The 23,203-nt window shown below is 55.4% G+C and overlaps 1 protein-coding gene and 1 pseudogene across 1 annotated transcript; one reads left to right on the top strand and one right to left on the bottom strand.

Annotated features, from left to right (window-relative positions):
* The first annotated feature begins 5,845 nt into the window (after window positions 1-5,845).
* Window positions 5,846-10,304, top strand: LOC119114063 (ubiquitin carboxyl-terminal hydrolase 13-like; annotated as a pseudogene).
* A 34-nt stretch (window positions 10,305-10,338) lies between these two features.
* LOC119114062 (uncharacterized) lies at window positions 10,339-20,730 on the bottom strand. The gene is made up of 3 exons (XM_037238288.1): window positions 20,696-20,730; window positions 14,357-14,773; window positions 10,339-10,473 (listed from the first exon to the last, which is right to left on the bottom strand). The coding sequence occupies exons 2-3, from the start codon at window positions 14,753-14,755 to the stop codon at window positions 10,339-10,341; spliced, it is 534 nt and encodes a 177-aa protein (XP_037094183.1). The 5' UTR covers window positions 14,756-14,773; window positions 20,696-20,730.
* Window positions 20,731-23,203: the final 2,473 nt, after the last annotated feature.

Raw genomic sequence — 23,203 nt, 5'->3', positions numbered from 1 at the left:
TCACCTCCCACCCGTGTCCGTACCGTTTATGCTGTCTACCATCCACACTAATACATACCCTGGGTACACACCGACACACGAGATTTTGACATCTCCATGGAGAACATTGATTGTCTTGAGCTCTTGGTCGTATCCAGATAAAGGTAGGTATGGTGACGATATAAGGTACGACGATACAGATATCTTTATCACATGTAAGAGGCCCAGTGAAGCTGTCAGATAACCGCTCGGCAAAAGAAAAAGCAGGGGCACACGGATTTAGAATCCTCAGACTCGCTACAGGATATGAGGTGGCCTTTGTTACGGCGTGTCCTGAGCGCTAAAATATGCAGCATCTAAAACATTCCACCGCTGGAACACTGAAATCACACATAAGATACTCTTAGATCCGAAAACGGCGTCAGCACCGACACGAATTTCTGAAAAGTCACCCAGTACCGTCACACGAATCTCGAGATTCTCAGATCGCCACAGGATAATGAGATGGATTTTCATTTGACTTGTCCTTTTGTCCCTTGACTTGTCAACCTGTCCCTCGACTTGTCAGCGGTGTCGGACGCGCTTGTCAACATTTACATTGCAAACGTTGGTTACCTTCTTGTGTTTGCAAAGCGTGTTCAGCTTAAAAGAGGACAAGAACCAGAATTTACGGTTGAAATATGTTTAGTGATATTGCCTCGCATTTTCTGGTAACCAGGAGTCGATGTGTACTAATCACTTGCGTTTCCTCTTATGGAGGCTTAAGTCATTGACTAAACACAATCTAATCTAAGCAAGCAACCAAGTGGCGCAACTCAACGGGGAGTCAAGGACAAATGAATCGGTCCGAATGGTCTAATTGTGTTCGTGAGCTGGGTTATGCGAATACCACTCGGAGCCAATTTTGAGAACTTCTGGTGCTTTATCGGCTGCCTTAGTACGATAATTTCCACTCTGTGTCGCTGAGACAGAGACAAAAGGGCGACACACAGGTCGTTCCTGCCACCCCAGTCAATGCCTGACGTCAGGCACCGGGAAAACATTAAATAAAGGGCCCGAAGATTAAGCACGTAACGTCCGCAAAAACACGACACCTCTTCACACTCAGAAGTTATCGACGAGCCTTTCCATGTCACTGAAGATTTGTCAGGAAATGCGCTTGTCTGTGTGACCCATTTGCCGGAAGTGATTTCTGGTATTGAACTGGTTGGCCCCCGGAGACCAAATAGCTCCGCACCACCACTTCATAAAACTATCGTGCTTGTCTCAAGACTCCCACTACGTCACTGCGTCATCGCGGTGTCGGACACAACATTTGTTACATTGAGTAACGGCTGAATTGTTAATATTTCAAGGCTTAGTTCCAACCGTTTGATCTGATGGATTTCTGGCATCAGAACCCACGCTAAGCAGAGCTTGATGCGTGAGCCCTGGCCCTATCATGATCGTCAAATTTCAGGTCAACGGCATAATTTATGGCGAAAGTTTACGCGTCGTAATACCCGGCACGGCCCCCATCCCGCCCTATGACGTCATCTGACCTTTGGCGCGGCCGGTGCTGCCGACCGCGGACCATCTCAGACGAAGGCAAAAAGCGAGCGCTGAAAGTGATCCCCACGCTCCCGAATCCAGCCCACCACGGGTGGGGAATCGCAACACAGGCACTCTACAAAGCTGGGCGACCGGGTCGTCCAACTTCCAACATCATGTTACTTCTAAAACAAACTTAATTCCTCGCCTCAGACGTTATTTTCCGTAGCGTTTAAAGTAATGCCAAGGCGGAGAAAAACCACGAGCCCCTCGAATTCCCTCAAAGCGCACATGTGTCGCCGCGTTAGCGTTATGTTCATCACATCGTATTTACGGGGGGCACCCCCAGGCACATTAGGGGCAATTCTCCCTCTGTTAATCGCTGGCCCATCTTCCAGGGCGGCTATTTTCGCGGCCCTTTAGTACGCGTACTGAAGGCCAAAAAACCCATCAGAAGGGATTCACATACGGCGCGCAGGCTCCAAATTGGCACTAAATTCAAGCACACAGAAGCGCAGCTGAAGCCTTGATAACAGGCGGAGGGGGGGGGGGAGGGGGGCACACAGGGTGGACAAGAGCCTCGCTGATGGTGAAAGACCCCCAAAAAATCCCGGATATTGGAAAATTGATTTCGAGAGGCACGATTTTCTTCGTCTTATCTTTATTTCACCGTCCAAAACTGGAACAGAAACCAGAAACAGCCTAAGATATAACTCCGTGGTGTTTTAAACTAACTAAACTGAAGGAAACAGACGTTAACTAACTGTGGTAATAATCTGCTGGCATAATCTGAGGAAACAGACGTCAAAAATAGCGATCTGTAATAATCTGCCGGCATACAGTTATACGATACTTCAGTGGACTCTTTCATAAACTGATGTAACTCAAGGCTTTGTCAGCTTTTTTCTGGGTTCTATAAAAAACGTTGATTGCCCTGCGAACGTAGATTGTATATCGAAACGGGGTCGGAAATGCATTTATTGAATATGCATTAACACGGCCAACCCATGTAGGTCTGGGAACGTACAACCTTCAAGGGTGGTGCAAGGTGCAACTTTCAAGGCATTCTGCTCCTTCGAGACTTCTCAGTCCGTGATCGCTTCATCGTTTCAAGCTCACTTTACCATCTCCTCGTCACTGACCCCTTAAACATTCTTGGAACCCATTAATTTCGGGCCTTGATTTGATCCGTCTCCGATTGTCATGCGTGCCAAGCCAATATCAGTTGCACCGAACGCTCATGTGATATTGGCAGGGGCGTCAATCGTTTAGATAAAACATAACGGTCTGTGTGATGGTACTACGCTGACAAAATACCCCTGACAACATACCCACTGACAACATACTCCTGGCCAAATACTTCTGACAGAATACTCCTGGCTAAATACCCCTGACTAAATACCCCTGACTAAATGACCCTGACGACACGACTCTTGACACGACACGACGACACGGACACGACGACTCTTGACATAATACTCCTGACAAAATACTCTTGATTAAATACTCCTGACTAAACACTCCCTGCAAAATGCTCCTCGGACCACCTACTTTCCTGATTTACACTCCTGACAGACGTGCTGGGTCCCTAGGCGTTAACGGTTCAGTGGGCCACTTACAGCAGGCTCTGACTAAGAAATCGGCAATGCTTGATACTAATGTGATTACTCGTCGCGGCTGGCACTGATCTTTTCGTAACGCGCAGACTTCTTATGCGTCACACATTTTATACATATACAGTCAGAATGAACGATGGTGCGGAGATTTAACGACCTCTCATTCAGTCTCAAACGCGGTTGGTATTCACCGAGTTTCTGAGAACCATCTGGCCAGCTTGACGGTCTCATCGAAGCCTTCTCGATGATTGATTGATGTGCTTCGGGATCCCTGCGTTCCCGCTTGCCATGAGGGCATTGGGTGCTCTTTAGATTTTTATTCAGGACCCTCTGGCCCTTGATCAGGCCGGGGCGCATGAACAGGCTGTTGGTCAGGACCTCGTACATAGATGACAATAATGATAATTTCGTTAATTTTGTAAAAAATTCATTCCCTTTCCTTTCCCTTAGGGCATTGATAAATGCAACACGATGCAAAGTAACAGACATGCCTTTTTGTTTCAAATATTTAAATTAGCCAACATCACTGCCGCTTCACAAAACCTTGTCGTGGTTGTGGCCCAAAGACTGGGCATGAATCAAGATGTACGCCGTCGACTAGAAAGGAAACCGTAGAAAAGGAGTGGAGATTTGAGAAAAAAAATGAAGGAATTGCCGGTGATCAGGATCCTAAAACCTCTCCGCACGCATACCACTATGTCTCCAGAACAGTTATGCATTGACAAGTATGCTGGCGTGGTTGAACGCCATCCAGTGAATGGTATGTGAAAGTCACTTCTCAGGACCGAAAGATGCCTGCCGACTGCTTATGAGTTCATGCGGCCCGGACCCTGCAGAAAAAAAACCGCCCCCGTCGCTCTGGTGATCGGACACCGTGCCCAGCGAATGACAGACACGCGGTTGGATGTCCGAGACAACCGCGCCTCACGTGCGACTCGTGCCTCTTACAGCTCATCTCACGGTGCCGCCGCTCGTGGCGGTGATTGGTCGCTGGTCGAGAGCCGCGCTGTGCCCTGCGTGATCCTGCCGGTGTTAGTACTTAGCAAGTTAAAATCATTTTGGTAGCAGTGTTAACCAGACAGAAATTTCTATCTTGTGAGGGGTGGGGGTTAATACACTCGCAACAAGTCATGCTTGGGCAAGAGCTGTGGCCTGATGGGCGTCCGCTGAAAAAAGTTCGTAAAATGCCTGTTCTGTGCTATTACCTACCAATACCCGTGCTCACGCGCCTGTAAATTACAACTGATCCCAAACATAGCGGACATTTTGATAAAGCAAGCAAGGGACCTCCAAGGAAAGCTTACGCCACTCCTCTCTTGGGGGCGTGGATAAAGTCACTCTTGATTCAGTGCACCGACAGGCAAGACCAGGCGCTTGCAAACGCTTCCGTTCCACTGCAGGGCCGATGGCATTTCGCTATCTCCCTCGACCGTTTTGTGGTATAGGGAAAGCCCAGAGAGGCCTTCCGATCGCATGTGATAAGCGCATCGGAAGTGCCAAAACGCAAAGAAAGATATTTCAATTCGCGCACAAAGCGCGACTTGAAAAATCTGATACGCATGTTTTATGTTATCTGCACCCGCTGTCATGACATTTAAGGTATGGCAAGGTATGCCATGACGTTTGAGTTTAGGTGACTTAATATGGTTACTATTACATTTATATAATATATATTACATTTATGTAATATATAATATATATTACACTATTACTGGATAACATTCTCTCTGCGACCATATGATTGTTGTGTGCATGGATTTTTCCGGGTCTCGTAAGAGATGGCGAAAATTGTTTATATGACACAACTTTTGGTGTGACATAATTGCTGACCTCTGCAGGCCACAGCTATCTTTGTTCCTGCAAATATTTGAGAGGCGAACACGATGACATCACTATTGGCTAGCCATGGGATTTAAAAGGAAGCCAAGCTAGTGCAAAACAGCTGTTGGCAAACGTTGGCAAATGCTGGGCAAAAGCTGAATGTCTTTAAGTTATAACATGACATCAAGTTCTTCAGTTACTGGCTACTCAAGACGACTAATGTTAACATCGGGTGACGTATTAAACCGTTGACGTAAAAAAGCATACTAGCTGTACATGACACGTTAACGTATCATTTACAGCTAGTATGTTTTTTAATAAAGCGTGGTGAAGAAACGCACAATTCTTTAAATTGAGCTGGCGAAATGGTGTATTTTGACACTCAACACTTCCATTAAGTTTCGGCTAACCAACTATATCTGCCCGCAGTACGCTCTTGCCAACGGGATAATGCGGCCAATTATACCATGTTTCGATATCTTTTAAGCAAAGTGGAAAGGTTCGTCATTTTCTCTGGATGTAAATATCAATTCCCTGCCAGTTCGACGCACGTCCGCTGGCTAAAATATTTCAGCATAAATCATCGGCCTTACCGGAATTGCTCCTCTTATATTTTGAGACAATGGGGACCGTCACAAAGAGCTATGCTCAGTATTCAAGTATGGTCATGGCTTATGGACATACGCAAAATTTTATGCAGGACATTGATGCATGCGGCAAGCGATGGGAGGGGGTGGCTCAAATGAAATTTTCCTCTGAAATCCGACTTTTACGTGACCAGGGGTGGATTTATCGCTTTATTGCAGTAAAAGTGTTTTTCTGAAATATTGCGCTTTTGTCATCAGGCGCATTTGGTAGCCCTACATTATGCCGCAATGAATTGTCGCCTTCAAGTTTTAATAGCATGATCAATTTTAGGATCTAGCCGTCTTAAGTGCAGATTAGCATTCCATGCAACGTTTTTAGAACCTAAAACTGTTTGCCGGGTGCCGTCATTCGCAAGGAACAGTCGCGAGCAAAGCGCCTGAGGTTCCGTCGCGAGTCACGAACGACCCTGGGGTAAACTGGTTGCAGGTGCCGCTCCATCCGAGTTTGCTTCTGAAGGGTAAGGGTGGACGAGGTGCATTGTTTGGTGATGGCGACTGTTGCCATTAATGGGCGTTTAAACCCCAGTCAACATCATTATCATCGTCAGTTTTCCACTTCTTCCACCGGTTATATTGTTTATCGTCCCCAGGGGCGTGCGTAAGGGGTACGTGGGGTTCTAGTACAGAATGTTTCCGCAGTCCGCCGACCTTGCAAGCTTTTCACCCCTCCATCCTCCTTTATACGGCCTGGCTCTCCACTTTCCCTGCACTCAATAGCAGTGCTGGCTGCTGGATGTTGCGCATGAGGGCATTTCCTGTCTGAAGTCGTGAGTCGCCGTGGCTGGTTGTGGGGTGTGACTGTTAACTATAAATTAGTGTGTTTTTGTGACAGTCCTAACAGACTGAAGTGATACAGGTCACAGAGGCTGCACTTCCTTAATTTAGGGTCTCACTCTTATCTGAGCTTGGTAATGTGCTCTTGTATTGCTTGTTTTTGCATGATTTTAGCATGACTTATGGAATGGGGATCAGTGAACATGAGATGTTTAGGAATTAAATAGCACATATGGTAAATTAAATATGTGGTAAAGGCTAGTGTGCTTTTGACCCAGGGTACTTAATGATAATGAACATAACCTGCTCATGCATTTGAAAGGTGGCATACAACTAACAAGAAAGGTGCATAAAAAACTTGTGCTGTGTGCAAGAAAGTCTACCAGGTTTTAAATAACTTATTTTTACACATTCTAAAGGGCTTTTTTATCTCAGATTTCTTTCATGCTTTCTATGCCAAGGAGTGTTGAAAGTTGTATGGCAGCATGTGATGTCAGTGGCAAAAGCTTTCATAGTCATTTTGTATTCACAGCTGAGGCTGGCAGTTTTCTGTCTTGTAGGCTGTTGTGGTGTAAGTGAATGACTGGCATGTATACAAGTCTTTGTCACATTAGATTAGATCACACAAAGTCACCATTAATGGTCAAGTGAAGTCATCCAAAAATATTCGGGCAAAATACTTTGTTACACCTATTTATAATATGAAATCAGTATGATGGATTGATTTGCAGAGTAATAACTCAGGTGTAGCTTATGAATGTCTCCAACCTTTCCATCATATCCTACCAATGCCTGCAGACATCTTGGTCCACTCTACTGCACTGCCTGTCTGGGGGGGGGGGGGGGGGGGGGGGGGGGGGGGGTGTCACCACCTTTCCAGGAACTGTGTAGGATGTCTGGAATGCAATGCTTTTAGGCATTTATGTTTTGTTTGTCATGCTGTCAGACATGTCCTGTATCATTGTAGATCCTGTGCAAACTGCTAGCAAAGCAATATTTTAGGACACAATATGGCAAATTAAGTTTGAAACAAATGGAGGAGCAGTTACTCATATAGCTGCCATAGTAGGGTCACCAGCACCAGCAGAGATGGCCCAGAAAATATTGTATTTTTTTCTATGCTTTTTGTTGACATTAACCAGGCAGTGGCAACTGATGGGTGTTCCTGCCCCATCACTGTGATTTTGATCCATTTATTTGGTGTGTGCATTTTGACTGTCAACATTAGCAGAGGCACTTGTGCTCATTCTAACTCAATCATCACTGCCACCATCCATCACCAGCATTTTGGTCTGCATCACCCTTTTGAGTGGTCATTTGCCATGTCCAGAACCCTCACCAATTTCGAGCATTCTCGTCATGTGCTGTTCGCTCAGGCCCGCTCCCCACCCGGCAGATCTGAGCCGGTGCCGAAGCTGTGAGCGGCTGCCGACCTAGCGTCACGCTGGCAGCCATGGAGGCCCTGCGGCCGCATCTGGACGGGCTCCGCGCGCCCGGACCCGACTCCAAGGTCTACAAAGATCAGTGCATCTACTCGTTCGACACGCCCGAGTCGCCGGGCGGCCTGTACGTGTGCATGCGCTCGTTCCTGGGCGTGGCGCGCGACCGGCTGGAGGCGTTCAGCGCGCGCACCGGCAGCCGCGTGTTCCTGCACGTGGTGCACGTGCGCCACCCCGCCGCCGCCGCCGGCCGCCGACGAGCCCGAGAAGAAGGTGACGCGGCTGGGCCATCGGCGTCGAGGGCGGCTTCGACGGTTGAGGCGCAGCGCGGCCGCCTGGAGCGGCGGCACGCGCTGGTGCTGGTGCCCAGGCTGCCACACGCTGCCGCTACCCCCTGCGACGAGCTGCCTGCGGCGGCGGCAGGCGGCCCGTGGCCGCCGGTGCTGGCGGCCGACTCGGCCAGCCGGCGCGAGGAGCTGCGGCAGGCCACCGGCACGTGGGACGGCGAGGTGCGGGTGGTCTCGCGCCATGCCGAGACGCTCCGGCAGCTGGAGAACGGCGTGCGCGTGGCGCCGCGCGGCTGGCAGTGTCAGCAGTGCGACAAGACGGACAACCTCTGGGCTCAACCTGACCGACGGAGCGATCCTCTGTTGGCGAAGGTTCTTCGATGGCACGGGCGGCAACAACCACGCGGTCCGAGTACTACCAGAAGACGGGCTACCCGCTGGCCGTGAAGCTGGGGACGATCAGCGCCGACGGCCGCGCCGACGTCTTCTCCTACGACGAGGACGACATGGTGCTGGACCCGCAACTGGGCCGCCACCCTCGCCCACTTCGGCATCAACGTGCAGGCGATGGAGAAGACGGACAAGTCGATGGTCGAGCTGGAGATCGAGATGAACAAGCGCGTGGGCGAGTGGGCCACGATCCAGGAGGAAGGTGAGCAGCTGAAGCCGCTGTACGGGCCCGGCTACACGGGTCTGCGCAACCTGGGCAACTCGTGCTACATGAACAGCGTGATGCAGGTGATGTTCACGGTGCCGGACTTTGTCGAGCGGGTACTTCGCCGGCGCCGAGGCAACGCTGGCGGCGCTCGAGCCGGCGCGCGTGCCGGACGACTTCGACGCGCAGATGTGCAAGCTGGCCGCAGGGCCTGCTGTCGGGGCGGTACTCGCAGCAGCCGGAGGAGCCGGCCGCCGCCGCCGCCGGTCAGCCGGGCATCGAGCCGTTCACCTTCAAGAGCGTGGTGGGGCGCGGCCACGCGGAGTTCTCCGGCAAGCGGCAGCAGGACGCGCAGGAGTTCATCCTGCACCTCATCAACCTGGTGTCGCGCGCCTCGCGGCATCGCACCGACCCGACCGACGCGCTCCGGTTCCGCGTGGAGGAGCGCGTCGAGTGCACTGGCTCGCACCGCGTCAAGTACTCGGACCGCACCGAGTTCTTCCTGCCGCTGCATATCCCGCTGGAAGCGGCCACGAACAAGGAGGCCGTGCGCGAGTACGAGGCGCGCAAGGCGGCGGCCGGCGGCGCCGACGCCGGCCCGCCGGTGCGCGCGAACATCCCCTTCGAGGCGTGTCTGGAGGCGTTCGCCGCCGAGCGTCGCGTCGAGCAGTTCTACTCGACGGCGCTGGACGCGAAGACGACGGCGCTGCAGACGGTGCGGCTGGCCTCGTTCCCCGACTTCCTGCTGGTGCAGCTGCAGAAGTTCACCGTCGGCGACGACTGGCTGCCCAAGAAGCTGGACGTGGCGGTGGCGATGCCGGACGAGCTGGACCTGAGCTGCCTGCGCGGCGGCGGCCTGCAGCCGGGCGAGGAGCTGCTGCCGGAGCCGGCGGCGCAGCTGGCGGCCGCCGAGCCGCAGCTGGACACCGCCGTGCTGGCGCAGCTGGCCGACATGGGCTTCCCGACAGAGGCCTGCCGCCGCGCGCTCTACAACACGCAGAACTCGGGCGTCGAAACCGCCATGAACTGGATCATGGAGCACATGACGGACGAGGACTTCGCGGCGCCGTTCGTCGTGCCGGGCACGCAGCCGGCGGCCGGCGCCTTCCGCGCCGACCCGGAGGCGGTAGCGCTGATCGTGTCGATGGGCTTCACCACCCTCGCAGGCGGAGCGCGCGCTGCGCGAGACGGACAACAGCGTCGAGCGCGCCGCCGACTGGATCTTCAGCCACCAGGCCGAGCTGGGGCGAGGAGCCGACGCCGGCCGGCGAGCATTACCGCGACGGCGCCGGCAAGTACCAGCTGGTCGCCTTCATTTCCCACATGGGGAGCAGCACGATGGTGGGGCACTACGTGTGCCACATCCTCAAGGACGGCCGCTGGTGCATCTTCACGACGAGAAGGTGGCGGAGAGCCGCCGGCCCCCGCGTGAGCTCGCCTACCTCTACCTGTACCGGCGCTGCCAGTAGTACCGCCTCGCCGCCGCCGCCGCCGCCGCTCGGCGCGGCTTTCGTGCTGCTATGTGAGGGCACCCCCGCCCCGGGCTGGCATGACAGCCGCAGCCCGACAAGGAGCGGATGGGCAGTCCCGTCACCGCGCTGGACGGACGCCCGCCCGGCCGGCGTCCTCGGCCTCGCGCAGACGAAGTGCACCGTTCGCAGATGATCGGACAGCGCCACGCCGACCTGTTTCGATAGCGAGGTACGGCAGCTGCCGGTTGATCTCCTGCCGGTTGAGGCGGGTGACAAGGCATCACGCCCCCGCGCGGAATTGGCATCGAGTGCTCGCGCGGAGTTGGCAATCGCGTGCTCGCGCGGCGTCGGGATCGTGCGCTTGCGCCGAGTTGGCATCACGTGCTCGCACGGCGTTGGCATCAAGCGCTCGCGCGGAGTTGGCAATCGAGTGCTCGCGCGGAATTGGCATCGCGTGCTCGCGCGGAGTTGAGATCGTGCGCTCGCGCGGAGTTGGGATCGCGCTCTCGCGCGGAGTTGGGATCGCGCGCTCGCGTGGCTAACTTCTCACTGCGCACGTGTGCCTCGCACACGGCAGTTGGGTGATACACTTCTGCTCTGGTGTGCGCCGCTCTCCCGTGCTCTGCAAGTGAGAGCCGACGGACGAGTGTTCAATATACCTGCGTTCATGAGTTCGCCGGGCGTGTCGCGCAGCGGTTGTCGCGGTGAGGAGCTCATGCGTCGGTGTCCTCCGCGGGGCCGGCGATCGACCGCCCTGCAAAGGCCCTCATCAATTCCGCCGACCTGGATAACGTTGCGCCAGGGCTTGCAGAAGGCAACGCGGCGGTGGCGTTTTTGTCTTTAGAGGTGACCCCAGGCTGCTCCACTTTTTCCCCCTGCCACGTCACGCGTAGTGATATGGCTCGTTTGAAGCGCCCCGTGACTTAAGCTCGGCGGCAGGCTTCTTCCGGTCGGGGCGGTGGGGGGTGGGGGGGAGGGGGGAAGCTTCAACAACAGCATACGGTCGGAGGAAGCACCGAGTGTCCTGTGCTTTTTGGGCGGGGGACGGTTGGTTCAGAACTCACACTAGGCGGGTCCCACGTTATCATCCGGAGAATCTTGAGCGGAGGTCGCAGGGACCGCTCACCTGCGCGAACATCGGGGAGAGCAACCGTATAGGAAACTGGAAACCTGACTGGAAAGCAACACCGTGCAGATTTTAAAGTGATAAAAGCAGGATGGGCCCTCGGGTGGGGGGGGGGGGTCTGATAGTTAGGACCCTGGGGGTTCAGGCCCGATGGATGTTCTTCAGCCACCGCACAGTTGGGAGAGTGGAAGCTGCAGCACACACGCTCCACGCTACGGGAGGGTATTTTCTTGAGAACCAGCGCAAAGGTGGGCTCCTCCCAGATGGATGACGAGTCTCCGCTCAGAACCATAAACTGACGAAGCACATGGTACCAGGTCAGTCAGTCAGTCAGTCAGTCAGCCAACCAACCAGGCAAGCAAGTCAGGCCTGCGTCACATTTGTGCTTCACCACAAACACGGCTCACGTATTCACTCGCCACCGGTAGCGCGACTCGCTCGGTTTGGCGAGAAGTGCGCCACATTTTCTTCCCGCTCGGGTTGACCGGCGGCTTCGCGCTGCCGTTCTCTTGCAGAGCCGGGCCCAGGGCTGCGGCCCTCTGTTACGTCACAGCCGTGCCGGGCTCGCGGCCCTCTGTTGTGTCACAGCCGAGCCGGGCTCGAGGGCTTGCGGCCCTCTGTTGCGTCACAGCCGAGCCAGACTCGCAAGTTCGCGAGCTCGCGGCCCTCTGTTGCGTCACAGCCGTGCCGTGGACGTGGAAATGTATTGATCACCGTGTGACTGGCTCCAGGTCAACCCGGTGAAAGCTCTGTACCAAAGCGAATCGGAACGCCGTCTATGAACCGCGACCTGGTGCCGGCACGGAAAAGCGAGGCGTCAGACAAGCGGTATATGCACTCATTATCCGAGCATTATGAGCAATGAGGGCAAACAAAGCACGTGTGTCAGGGAACTTAACAGGTTTTTAAAGCGAGCTGTTGGCAGGGAATACCGGGTTACAAACCGGTCGATTGGGGCGGAGGTGGCGCGAGGGTTTGAATAATTGATGCGTTCTGATGCGAACAGTCTTCAGTCGTGCAGTATCATCGACCCCTGGCAGGATTCGAATCGGACATTATTCGGAATCTGTCTCGGCTGCTGCGAAATAACCATCTAACGGTGCCAGGAAGGGGCACCTGCTATACACGGAACACACACGCGCGCCCACGCGCACGCGGGCATGCGCGCACGCACTCGCGTTCATGAGCGCTCGCACTCGCATGCACCCGCAATCAGACACCACGTAACTACAACGGCGGGTAAACACGAACATACGTGAACGTAACATGCACCCTACATGACTAACATGTTCTCTGCCCTATGTATTCGTCGCGCTTTTTATTGCCCTACTTTGCGATTTAAACAACCAAGCTCCTACGCCTTTACCTACTTTCCAGAGCAAAAATTGTTGAGCGGCGATTCTGCGCGATTGCTCACACATCAACTTCGGACATAGCACAGACGCTCGTGACATTCATTTCGCAGCATCTTCCAGCTGCGCAGGGCACACACCAGACCACGCGAAACGCTGTCAACTTTGCGATTTAAACAACCAAGCTCCTACGCCTTTACCTACTTTCCAGAGCAAAAATTGTTGAGCGGCGATTCTGCGCGATTGCTCACACATCAACTTCGGACATAGCACAGGCGCTCGTGACATTCATTTCGCAGCATCTTCCAGCTGCGCAGGGCACACACCAGACCACGCGAAACGCTGTCAACCAGGGTCAGCAGGCATTATTTCAGCAGGTGCGCCTCTCACACTCTGTCAGTGACAATATCTAGGATAAATGCTTTTAAAAACATGCTTTGCGGACAAGCATGTGGCAAAATGCCCAAGTCTCTCCCTCATATCATTCGCTCTTTGACACCCGACGCCTGTACGACCATAAGCCGAGCGTCCATTGCCCACACCGTCGCGAGGCGACACACGGTTAAACAACTCAACGCCGGCTGCCATCAGCCCCTCCCCCCCCCCCCCCTATGAGTATCCAACGGGAAATCTGGCCTAGACTGCCTGAGCGCGTGCGCATGATGCGTACTTGCATGACATCCCGCGTGGAATATGCGGTCAAGAAGTGCTCGACGCACGCCTAAAAGGGCCAACGGGGATTCCCTGGAGTGATTCCAAGCATGCTGTGTGAACCGCGCGCGCGTGCACGAGCTCTGTGCGCGTAATACATCGGGTTCTGGCAGTGTCGCTTCACTTCCAGCTCTGTCGAGGGGTTTTCAAGAGGACGCGCATCTTGTCACGAATGGTCGGGCGCGGCTGGGCGCGTCACGCAGTATCCAGTGAACGAGCACGCGCATGCATAAATATGGCGCTAAACCTAATTTGTACACGTTATGATACATAACCACGAAGCCCGATGATAAGCGAATGGTAAATTCGGAAAAGGACACGTTCGGGTCTGCCTGTGATGGACTCCATCCGCACGCATGACAGATATCAGGCTCCTTCGCATACAAACGCAAATCGTTATGAAAATAAATATGCGTGGCATTTGTACACAATATCTGAGGACATGTACGTTAAAAGAAGCTGAGCAGGCCCCGAGACTCGTCGCGTAGAAACGTTAACCTTTATCACATTGTCGATAAGTCAAAATACAAAATCATTGCGTAGAAATAGCCAAGCCTGCAAAGAAACATGCAAGACCAGCCATCCACTAACCTCATCTCACTAGAGCGCACCACATCTCCCCCGCTCCGAGCAACACGTCGAACGGTTCCTTCCAGGCGCCAGCCGAAGCTGCAGCGCCATCTGCGTGGAACAGCACCACGCGCGACCGCTGGCGCCACCTACACCTTCGGCGCCGCCGTCTTCTGTGCGCCGTCGTTCCCAGCCGCCGGCGCTCGCGCGCCGTTCGCGTCCTTCGCCTGGCCGTCCAGCACGTGCACGTGCACGTCGTTGACGACCGCGGTAGACGGGCGGCGGGTGTGCACCGGCGGCAGCGGCGAGCCGCCGGCCGGCGCCGGCGGCTGGCGGCGCGGCGCCGCCGGCGTCAGCATCGACTCAGGGTCGCGCACGAGGCGGCCGCCGCTGCGCGAGCGCGCCAGCCGGCCCGTGACGTACTTGCCGAGCGAGTCCTCCTCGCGCCGCGTGATGACGCGGTTGATGAGCGTCAGCACGCCGCCGAGCACGACGAAGAACGTGCCGGTGCCGACGAGGTCGTACGCCTCGGCCTTCTCCATGTAGCCGGGGATCATGGCCGTGATGACCATGAGGAAGCCGATGACGAGGAACACCAGGCCAATGTGGAAAAGCGTGATGCCCCAGATGAGGCCGCTGGGCTGCGCCAGCGACTGTGTGGATGGTCGGCGCAGCTGCTCGGTGGCGCCCTCCAGCGAGAGGCTCGTGCCGCGCCGCTGCTGTGCCTCCAGGCGGCTGCGCTGGCGGCGCAGCGCTGCGCCCTGCACACCGCGCATCGCCGCTCAGAGGTCCGCCTGCGGACACGGGAAGAGGCTTAGAGGCCCACCTGAGGATACGGGGAGAGGCTCAGAGGTCCGTCTCCTGAGGATACGGGGAGAGGCTCAGAGGTCCGTCTGAGGACACGGGGAGGGGCTCAAAGGTCTGCCGGAGGACACGGGGAGGGGCTCAACGGTCTGCCAGAGGGCACGGGGAGGGGCCCAAAGGTCTGCCAGAGGGCACGGGGAGAGACTCAGAGGTCCGTCTCCTGAGGATACGGGGAGAGGCCCAGAGGTCCGTCTGAGGACACGGGGAGAGGCTCAGAGGTCCGTCTCCTGAGGATACGGGGAGAGGCCCAGAGGTCCGTCTGAGGACACGGGGAGAGACTCAGAGGTCCGTCTCCTGAGGATACGGGGAGAGGCCCAGAGGTCCGTCTGAGGACACGGGGAGAGACTCAGAGGTCCGTCTCCTGAGGATACGGGGAGAGGCCCAGAGGTCCGCCTGAGGGCGCAGGGAGATGCTCATTAGCCGTTCAAATTACACTCACAGAAGAACTGTACCAACATCTCCACCCGGGTAACATGATATCGCTGGCAGACTGACAAGAAAGGCTGCGCTTGTGCTCAGCCTCTCAAGATACGACTGTAAGCAGTCGATAAATAATTAAGCATGCATAGCTGTAACGAACTGAGCGAATAGATTATGGAATTATTGTAAATCCATACGTTCATCCGTTCTGCCTGTCATGCAGCATTTTCCATAAACGGATAATGAGAACCATGTGGCCGTGCTTTGGATGAGGAGCGGAGAGAGGGAAGGTACTAGGCGGTCTCCCGCCCGTCTTAACTTTACGTTGGATGACGTCAACATGCTCAATTACCTCGCACTGAAACGCTTTAAAATCCGCGGACCACTCTTACACATTTTTTCTCTATGCCATTACCCATTTGCGGTCACTGCCGGCCTCAGAGGAAGTTCACGCAAAGGTTCATGCCCGCGCGCTGGTATGGCCACTGGGGTCAGCGTCGCTTCTTAAAGGGTGCGCGACGACCCGCGTGGCGTTCCCTACAAAAAATATTCGGGGCGTACTTCTGTAGCTAACTTCGAGCACCTAGGTAAACTCTCTTCTCAGGCTTTCTGCACGCGTGTTCTTGCAATAGGCTATCATACGCTAACATGCCCCGCATACGCCCGTCAGTGACGCGATCAGGGCGTCTCCCCGCAGCTTTGAGCGGGCTGGCGGAATTGATGTGTGCCATGCAGGCGCGAGACGGCCGGGCGTGTCATGCAGGCACGAGACGGCCACGTGTACCATGCAGACGGCTTGACCTCGAATGGAGCCGGAATTGACTCCGATATTGAACACTTTTGCGGGGTGAGGGAGGATTTCCTTGGTGCTTCGCCGTGACCTGTGGGCGGAGCTGAGTCAAACGAGTCGTCGGTGAATCGACTCAAATGGCAATGCAAGTAGCTGGATATGTTCAAGCCTTACAGACGAAATATGCGCATAATGGGGTGGGATATGTGAGTGCATTGTTTTCAAATTGAACGTGTCATTTATGTGTCGCGTGTCAGGCTTTTATAAGGATTATAGGTCGGGTTGCCTCCTTGACTTTTGTTTCCGGAAACAAATCATTGGAATCGGCTCCGGAACCAAGCCTGGTCTCCTTGAGTTGGAACTAGAGTACAATCCAATTTGCGCTCGCCTGCACGGGTCGGAATCGTGAGCCAGAATCGGAATCGATTCCAGCCAAGGGATATCAGGGCCAAGCCTGCTAGCACGGCTGTCCACTGCATAGGAAAATGGTTGTCTCGCCATAACAAATGTCGCATTACAGCGTCCTTTAAATGGGTGTGAAACTGCCAAGAATATGTTGGCGATCTCAACGGCGATCGGTAGGAGTGGTCAGGGACACATCCAGGATTTTTACGGGGAAGGAGAAGAGGGGAGCAGCTTGATGGGCACCCATCCTGAGATAACCAATGGAGCCCACTAGATGGTGCCTAGGTAAAACAAAATGCAGACCTAATGGCTACATATAAAACGAGTCTCGCGTACAACAGGCCGTGGATCCGCCGTCTCCGGAGGCTTTTAGAGATTTGCATCGTATCTCCGGACCTCGAGCAGGGCAAGAAGTGAGACCGTACTGATGTGTGCAGGAGGCTGCCGCATGTAATTGGTTGTAAGTGGCTTATAAGTTCCAAAACTCAGGCACCACGTTATTCTTCGCGACGTTACCGTTTTACCGCCAGGCCCGTTCTGGTTCAACCAGGTAGGCGAACCAGAAGCGCGTTCGTACCTGTCTCGCGCAAACGGGTGGGCTAAGTCTGACGCAAAGTGTAACGAACAAGCTCTTATAGCAATAGTGCCAATCGAGTACCGAAGATGGCATTCGCGAGCAAAATGGTGAGCGTACACGAGCTGGCGACATTACCGGCGACTTTATCCCGACTCTGCCAGAACGTGCCATAAGCGCCAAGTCACACTGAAACATCCGCTGAAAAACCGAAACCGCCACATTGAAACTTTTCCCACGCGGAGGGTTCCGACATGGAACATTTAACCAAACGCTGAAAACAAATATTTACACAATAAAAGCGAGCAGATCCTACACCGCTAAAGGGTGAAGGGTTCCACTCCCAAAAGGACGCTCACACAATGACGGCCGTCCAAATATTGACAGTGGCGGGGGTCGCCTGCGGCGGTGGCGGCCGCCGGCCTGCGGGGCGCCGGGGAACGGGACGCCGGGAACAGCAAGAGGCACTCGTCCAGAGGTCGTGCCTGGGGTGCCGAGCGAGGATCCGGCCCGCCCGTCCGTCAGGTCAGAGCGGACCGAGGAAGGAGGGGGAGGAGCGAGGTCGGCCCGGCGCATGCAACGGTGGGAGGTTGGTCGTAGAGCTGCACGAGAAAACGAGGATGTGCACATTTATAGCGTTTTTTAGGGTTAATCCGAACCTTTTGAGTGCATGGATTTCCGGGATCAGAGCTCACGCTGAGCAGCGCACGTTGAATGAACCCTGATCCATACCCCCTGACCCGTGCGATCGGATCATGCAATTCCAGGTCAACGGCAGAATTTTGTGGCCAAGTTGGCGTGGTGCAATATTCGGCGCGGTCCGTCCTGCCTTTGACGTCACCTGACCTCGGGTGCGAACGCTGCCACCGGTCGCAGCCAAGTCTGTGAAGGATAGCGATATAGCGAGCGCCTAAAGCGACTTGAACTCAGCCCACCATGGGTGGGTGGATCGGAAGGCAGACACTTTAACCAGCTGAGCTATCGAGCTGGGCACATGTAATGAAACGTTGAAACCTAAGAGTTAAAACACGTCGTTTTGAATATATCTTAATAGGGCAGCAGCTATGGCGGGCTCGCTAAATGCGCCGTAAGCCCTGCTCACCACGCTCTCCAGATGCCACGCCATCACGATTATCAGTTTGAGGGAAGCGCAGCGAATATAAACGGGCAGCTAGTGCAAAGTTATGTGCTGATGAGAAGGTAGCATACCAATATAAAGAACACGAGATGGCAACACGCACGAAAAGTTATCGGCGATAGAACTTTACGGCGATTTATTGCCCCATTCGTCTCCTCTTAATATGTTCCGGCAATAGTTTCACTACGCCCCCTCCCAAAGCGCACATATCTCATGTTCGATCACTGAACTAATGGAATACGCCCATCGGCGCCACGGAAGACCATCGGTTTGATAGCGAAACTGTTCATTTAAAGGTTCATTTAAAGTGGATGGCGGTGTTGTCCACACACGATTAGCAGGGGTGGACGTGGCTGTTCCCTGTCCACTGCCCACTGTCCGCTGTCCACTGTCCGCTGTTCACTGTCCACTGTCCACTTACCACTTTCCACTGTCCGCTGTCCACTGTCCACTGTCCACTGTCCACTGTCCATTGTCCACTGTCCACTGTCTACTGTACACTGTTCACTGTCCACTGGCCACTGTTCACTGACCCGCTGTTCACTGTCCACTCCACCGTCCGCACTGCGCGGACATTTGTGGCGCTGCATTCGCTGTTCTTTGCTGTTCCAAGATAATCGTACAGTGGGTGTTGAACCGTGACCCACTGAGCGTAACAAATACTTTCCCCGATTCGAGTGCGTATGCCATGTTTTCACTAAACCGGTGCTGGCCATCATTTTTCCAAGACGACAAATCCTCGTTCTAAGAAGCGAAGAAGTGGTGAGAGGAAGCAGAGCAGACCATTGAAGGGTATGCTTGTTCAACTAAAGAGAAAAGGTCATGAGACAGTGGCTTCAAACCAGACATAGTAGACCTAATTTATTTAATGGGCCAGCATTGCGTATCAGTCCAGGTACCCCCAAGCCCCATTTAGTGTCAGGTCCCGTCCCCATCCAACTACAGTAATAGTTTTCCAATATGTCTGTAAAATGCCGCGATCAAGAAATTTCGAAACTTCTAGTCGTGTGATGCGTACCGCTGCGCTAAATGCAGGACGGTGATGAAAAGCGAGGACTCACCACTCGTAACTAAAACCAGTCACACCTACGTGTCACCTACTCGAGAACTCACGTGCTGCAACGCAAAGGGACACAGGAACTGACGCGTTTTCCCACTTGATGGACGCATGATCGAAGAATCCCTCCAACGTGAGCTTCGACGGCCCTGGCTTTTCTGACAGCTGGATCACCAGCGCCCACGCAACGCCGTGAAGTCGTGAAGTCGGACCCCCTGCCCAAAAATCGTCTGTTGCTGGACATAATGTGCTCCACACGGACTCATGCAGGCCCAACGTACAATATTTAAGGCCTGATGATAGTCCACGCCACCCGAAGCGGATCTTTCGGGGGATCTTTCGGCCGTGTATCAAGCCAACCGGCACCGATGCGGGCCGTGAAAGAATCACGGCGTCCTTCGACATGCATGGAAGCACGCCGCGTTGTTGCCGCGGAACGATAGGCAACAAGGCCGTACCAAGCTGACTGGAACGCCAAACGGTTCGTCATTAGTCGTGGTGTACGCCGCAACAGGTACGCGCGCGCATAGAGGTTGCTTAGGCACGCCAACCGATGCTGGACTTCGGCACCTCGGGCTCGCCGAGGAGCCCACATATCTCAAACTCGGGGACTTGCATCGCCAGTTGCCACAGGACAGGGGGGGGGGGGGGGGGGGGGGGGGCATCGGCTGCGTCGTATTCCGCACTGTCGCAACGTCTAATTCATCACAATCTTGCATTTTCGGCTGCGAAAATTGCGCCGTTGATCCATGGGGCCATGTGGTTTCCGTCTTTTGATTGTCCCAAGACGGATGCGAGCGGTGATCGCTGCTGCGCTCCGCGGCGCCCATTACTGCGGCGGGTCGGCGCTGGTGCGGCGATGTTTTTTGACCCCGTGACCTTTCGGGAACGAGGCAAGCAGGCACTGTGTCGTAGAGCCCGCGTCCTTCCCCGTCCTTCTCTTTTAAGAAGTCGTTACTTTTGCATGCATTTACGACTGGATGACGCAGCGAGGCCCGACTGAAAGCGGTGAGTAAATGATGACGTTTTTTCCCGAATTTCGCTCTGACCGTTCAACTGAATCAAAGCTCAATAGCGCCGTGCTAGCCGTTTTTCAGTGCCGTGATTACTGTTCGGTAGTTTATTGATGAAACGTATTTCGGCCTCCACATCCCAGAGATTGCCTCAAGCGTCTGAAACGACCGCCGGCGAAGCTGTGAACATCGATCCCAAGTGGGTGCGTACATACATCAGCTACCGCTGTCTGGCAGGAGTCCCGTCATTCAGCGCAGGCCACCTTGGCATGCATATGCATGCATGTGCATGTACGTGACGCTGTCCCAACGCATAGCGTCGCCTTTTTCCACGGATGTTGGGCCTGGGAAAGTTGCAGCGCTATGGTCGGACGAGCCGTACACACGCCCTTCGGCCGTCATTGCCGTCGGTACCCCGCTCAATAACCTATTAAAGCGAAGCAACGACACATTACCTGCCTGGCGGCCCTGGTCGGCCCGCGGGCGACGGGCGCGGTCTGCGGTGCTCCGGCGTGCTTCGGCGGTGCTCCGGTGTGCTCCGGCGTGCCGCAGGCGGTGCTCCCGGCTCGCGTGCTCCGGCGCGCCGGCGGCTCGCCGGCCGGCCAGGCGGCCGCCGCGACCTGCATCGATCTGGGGCCAGGGGCCTCTCAAACGCCGCCACGACGACGGAGCCGGTGGCTCTCAAACTCCGACGGCCGACGCAGACATCGCCAGTCAACACTGCTGAGCCGACGGCCGGGTGGTGGGCGGAGAGAGAGGCAGTGAGAGACGATCTTATGGGGGCGGTGTTGTCGAGCCTGACGGGTCAGCGTCACCGACGAACGCCACCCAATCGGCGTCAAATATGCAGGCATCGTCGGGCCCGGACTCTAAGACGGAGAAAGGTCACGGCTTGACGGAGCAGCGGCTTCCGCATACAGTGCGAACAGCTCTCGATGGTTTTCCCCGAGGGCAAGCCTCGTGATGGTGAGCGTTGAAATACCGCTGTTCGCACGCATTCGTGCTGCAGGTATAAATACCTCATCTACTGCGAAAGGCGTCAAAAACCAATGCAGCAAGTGGTTACGAGACGCAAGCAATAAGCATCGGATTAGATGCAATGATGGGACCGTACTGGCCCGCCCGAGTAGAAAATTAATGCCTTCTCCAGCTGCAGTGGCGGCTGCGCTGCCCACGACTCCGCCCTGAAACAAGACGCTGAAATGCCCGCCTGCCAGCGTCTCAGCACCCCAGCCGGCATTAAGTTAATGGCGCGTGGGTGGACTGCTTCCGGACACCGCCGGCAGCGGCCGGTGGACGCTTGCAAGTCGCCGCTCCGAGGCCTGCTCCACACCGCACCGCCGGGTGAACCCACGTCCCGGTGGACCGTCCGTCCACGTCTTCGTCTCGGTGGACGGGCCGCAAGCGGTCCGGCAAAGCGAGCTGGGTGCTGCTGGCCCCGAGCCGACAGCGTCGCGGGTGAGGGGTCACGGGGTCACACGATTCGTGACAGGTCGCCGGCGTGGCATGGCGCCCTGTCGCTGGCGGTGCGGGGCTGGCGCGGAGGACCCCGTGCTGAGGTCCATCTCTGTCGGGGGGGGGGGGGGGGGAAGGGGGGGGGGGCGTGACGGCGGCCGCCAGTGCTTCCAGCACGGGCCGGCGCTGGCATGACTAACGAATGACACGCGACACGTGCGGAAGCGGCCGCATCACGTCCCGACGAAATCAGGGCGATGCTGACGCTCTCCGGTAAAACGCGCCCGCTTCGGCGGTTTTGCCGCGTAGGCGGCGCTTGTCATTCTCCGTCGCTGCGGCTGGTAGTGAACCCAACAGCAAAACTGGACCGTCTATCCCCAGCGGAGTTGACCGGCGCTCGCGGAAGCGTCTCCGCTGTTTGTTGCCAGACGTGACTGCAGTCCTAACTCCCAATCCTCATCAAGCCGACCTCACTCCTGCTTCTTGCTTACCCCCCAGGCGGAAGCTGAGGTCCTCAAGCCTGGTGCCTGCCCGATCCGTCCTGTATGTCATTAATGATCGGCCCATGCCGCCCACGCCCTGATTGGCGCGTGGGTGGGACCCTCCGCAGCTGATTGGCTGGTCGCGTGCGTGCGGCGCACCGGCGCGCGGGGACGGGCGTACCGTGGGACTTTGCCGAGCTAGTCACTGCTCGAGAGCAGCTCGCGCGGCGCTGGAGATGAATGGACCTGTGCGCGACGCTAACCGTCGGGTCGGCCGAGTCGCGGTCGATGGCTGCGGTCGATGTGCATCACGTGTCGACGTGAGATTAGAGCAGGGAGGCGGTGTCCCCGGGATGACCGAGCACGCACGGGGGTAGGCTTCTGACCAGAGGCGGGATGGTACACCTCCAGCACCTCCTTGACCTTTTTAGCTTTGAGAACGAAGTGAGCCAAAGCCGGTGAAAACCCGTCTTTGGCATAGTTTGGGAGCAGGCTGAGCCGTTCTGTCCTGCTCCCCCCCCGGACTTATTTTACGAAACTGCATCTCTGTAAGCATGACGCAGGGTGGGTAGGTGAACAACACAACGGGCAGCAGCACCGAGGTAACACATGAGACGCTAGACATGAGTATGCAGCCGCCAAATGCAGGCAGCAACCTGGCTCTCTGGGGCCAGGCTGGCATGGTCCCTCAAGCACCGTAAGTAAGAAAAAGATTGCGGACGAGTTCTGAACCTAAAGACAAATTTGTGGAGTTATGTCGTCAAAAATGGGAGAGGAAGGTAGCCACGGTACCGGGAACTGCGGTCGAAAAACATTTATTATAGCCTCGGGGAACGCATCGAACTGGACACATTGTGCCGCAGCTCACTTTGACATTTGGCGGTCTTTATGCCGGTGGCAAATGGCTCAAACGAGCGGAATTCACGCGATAAGCACCATACGTGAGCCCCGTTGTCAGCTGGGTCTCTTCAAAGAGATGTGCTCGCGCGAACACGCTCCGCAGCCTCAACATAAGAACACACTTAA

This window comes from Pollicipes pollicipes, unplaced genomic scaffold, assembly GCF_011947565.3.
Source record: "Pollicipes pollicipes isolate AB1234 unplaced genomic scaffold, Ppol_2.1 Scaffold_7262;HRSCAF=8765_pilon_pilon_pilon, whole genome shotgun sequence".
In the NCBI taxonomy this organism is placed as follows: domain Eukaryota; kingdom Metazoa; phylum Arthropoda; class Thecostraca; order Pollicipedomorpha; family Pollicipedidae; genus Pollicipes; species Pollicipes pollicipes.
Note: the sequence above shows the minus strand (reverse complement) of the source record. Positions and strands in the feature narration are given on the sequence as shown.

Coding starts and splice junctions, on each gene's coding strand:
- LOC119114062 (XM_037238288.1), bottom strand. CDS start 14,755: ATGCGCGGTGTGCAGGGCGCAGCGCTGCGCCGCCAGCGCAGCCGCCTG. Junction 10,474..14,356: donor CGCGCAGCGGCGGCCGCCTC/GTGCGCGACCCT, acceptor CTCAACCGGCAG/GAGATCAACCGGCAGCTGCC.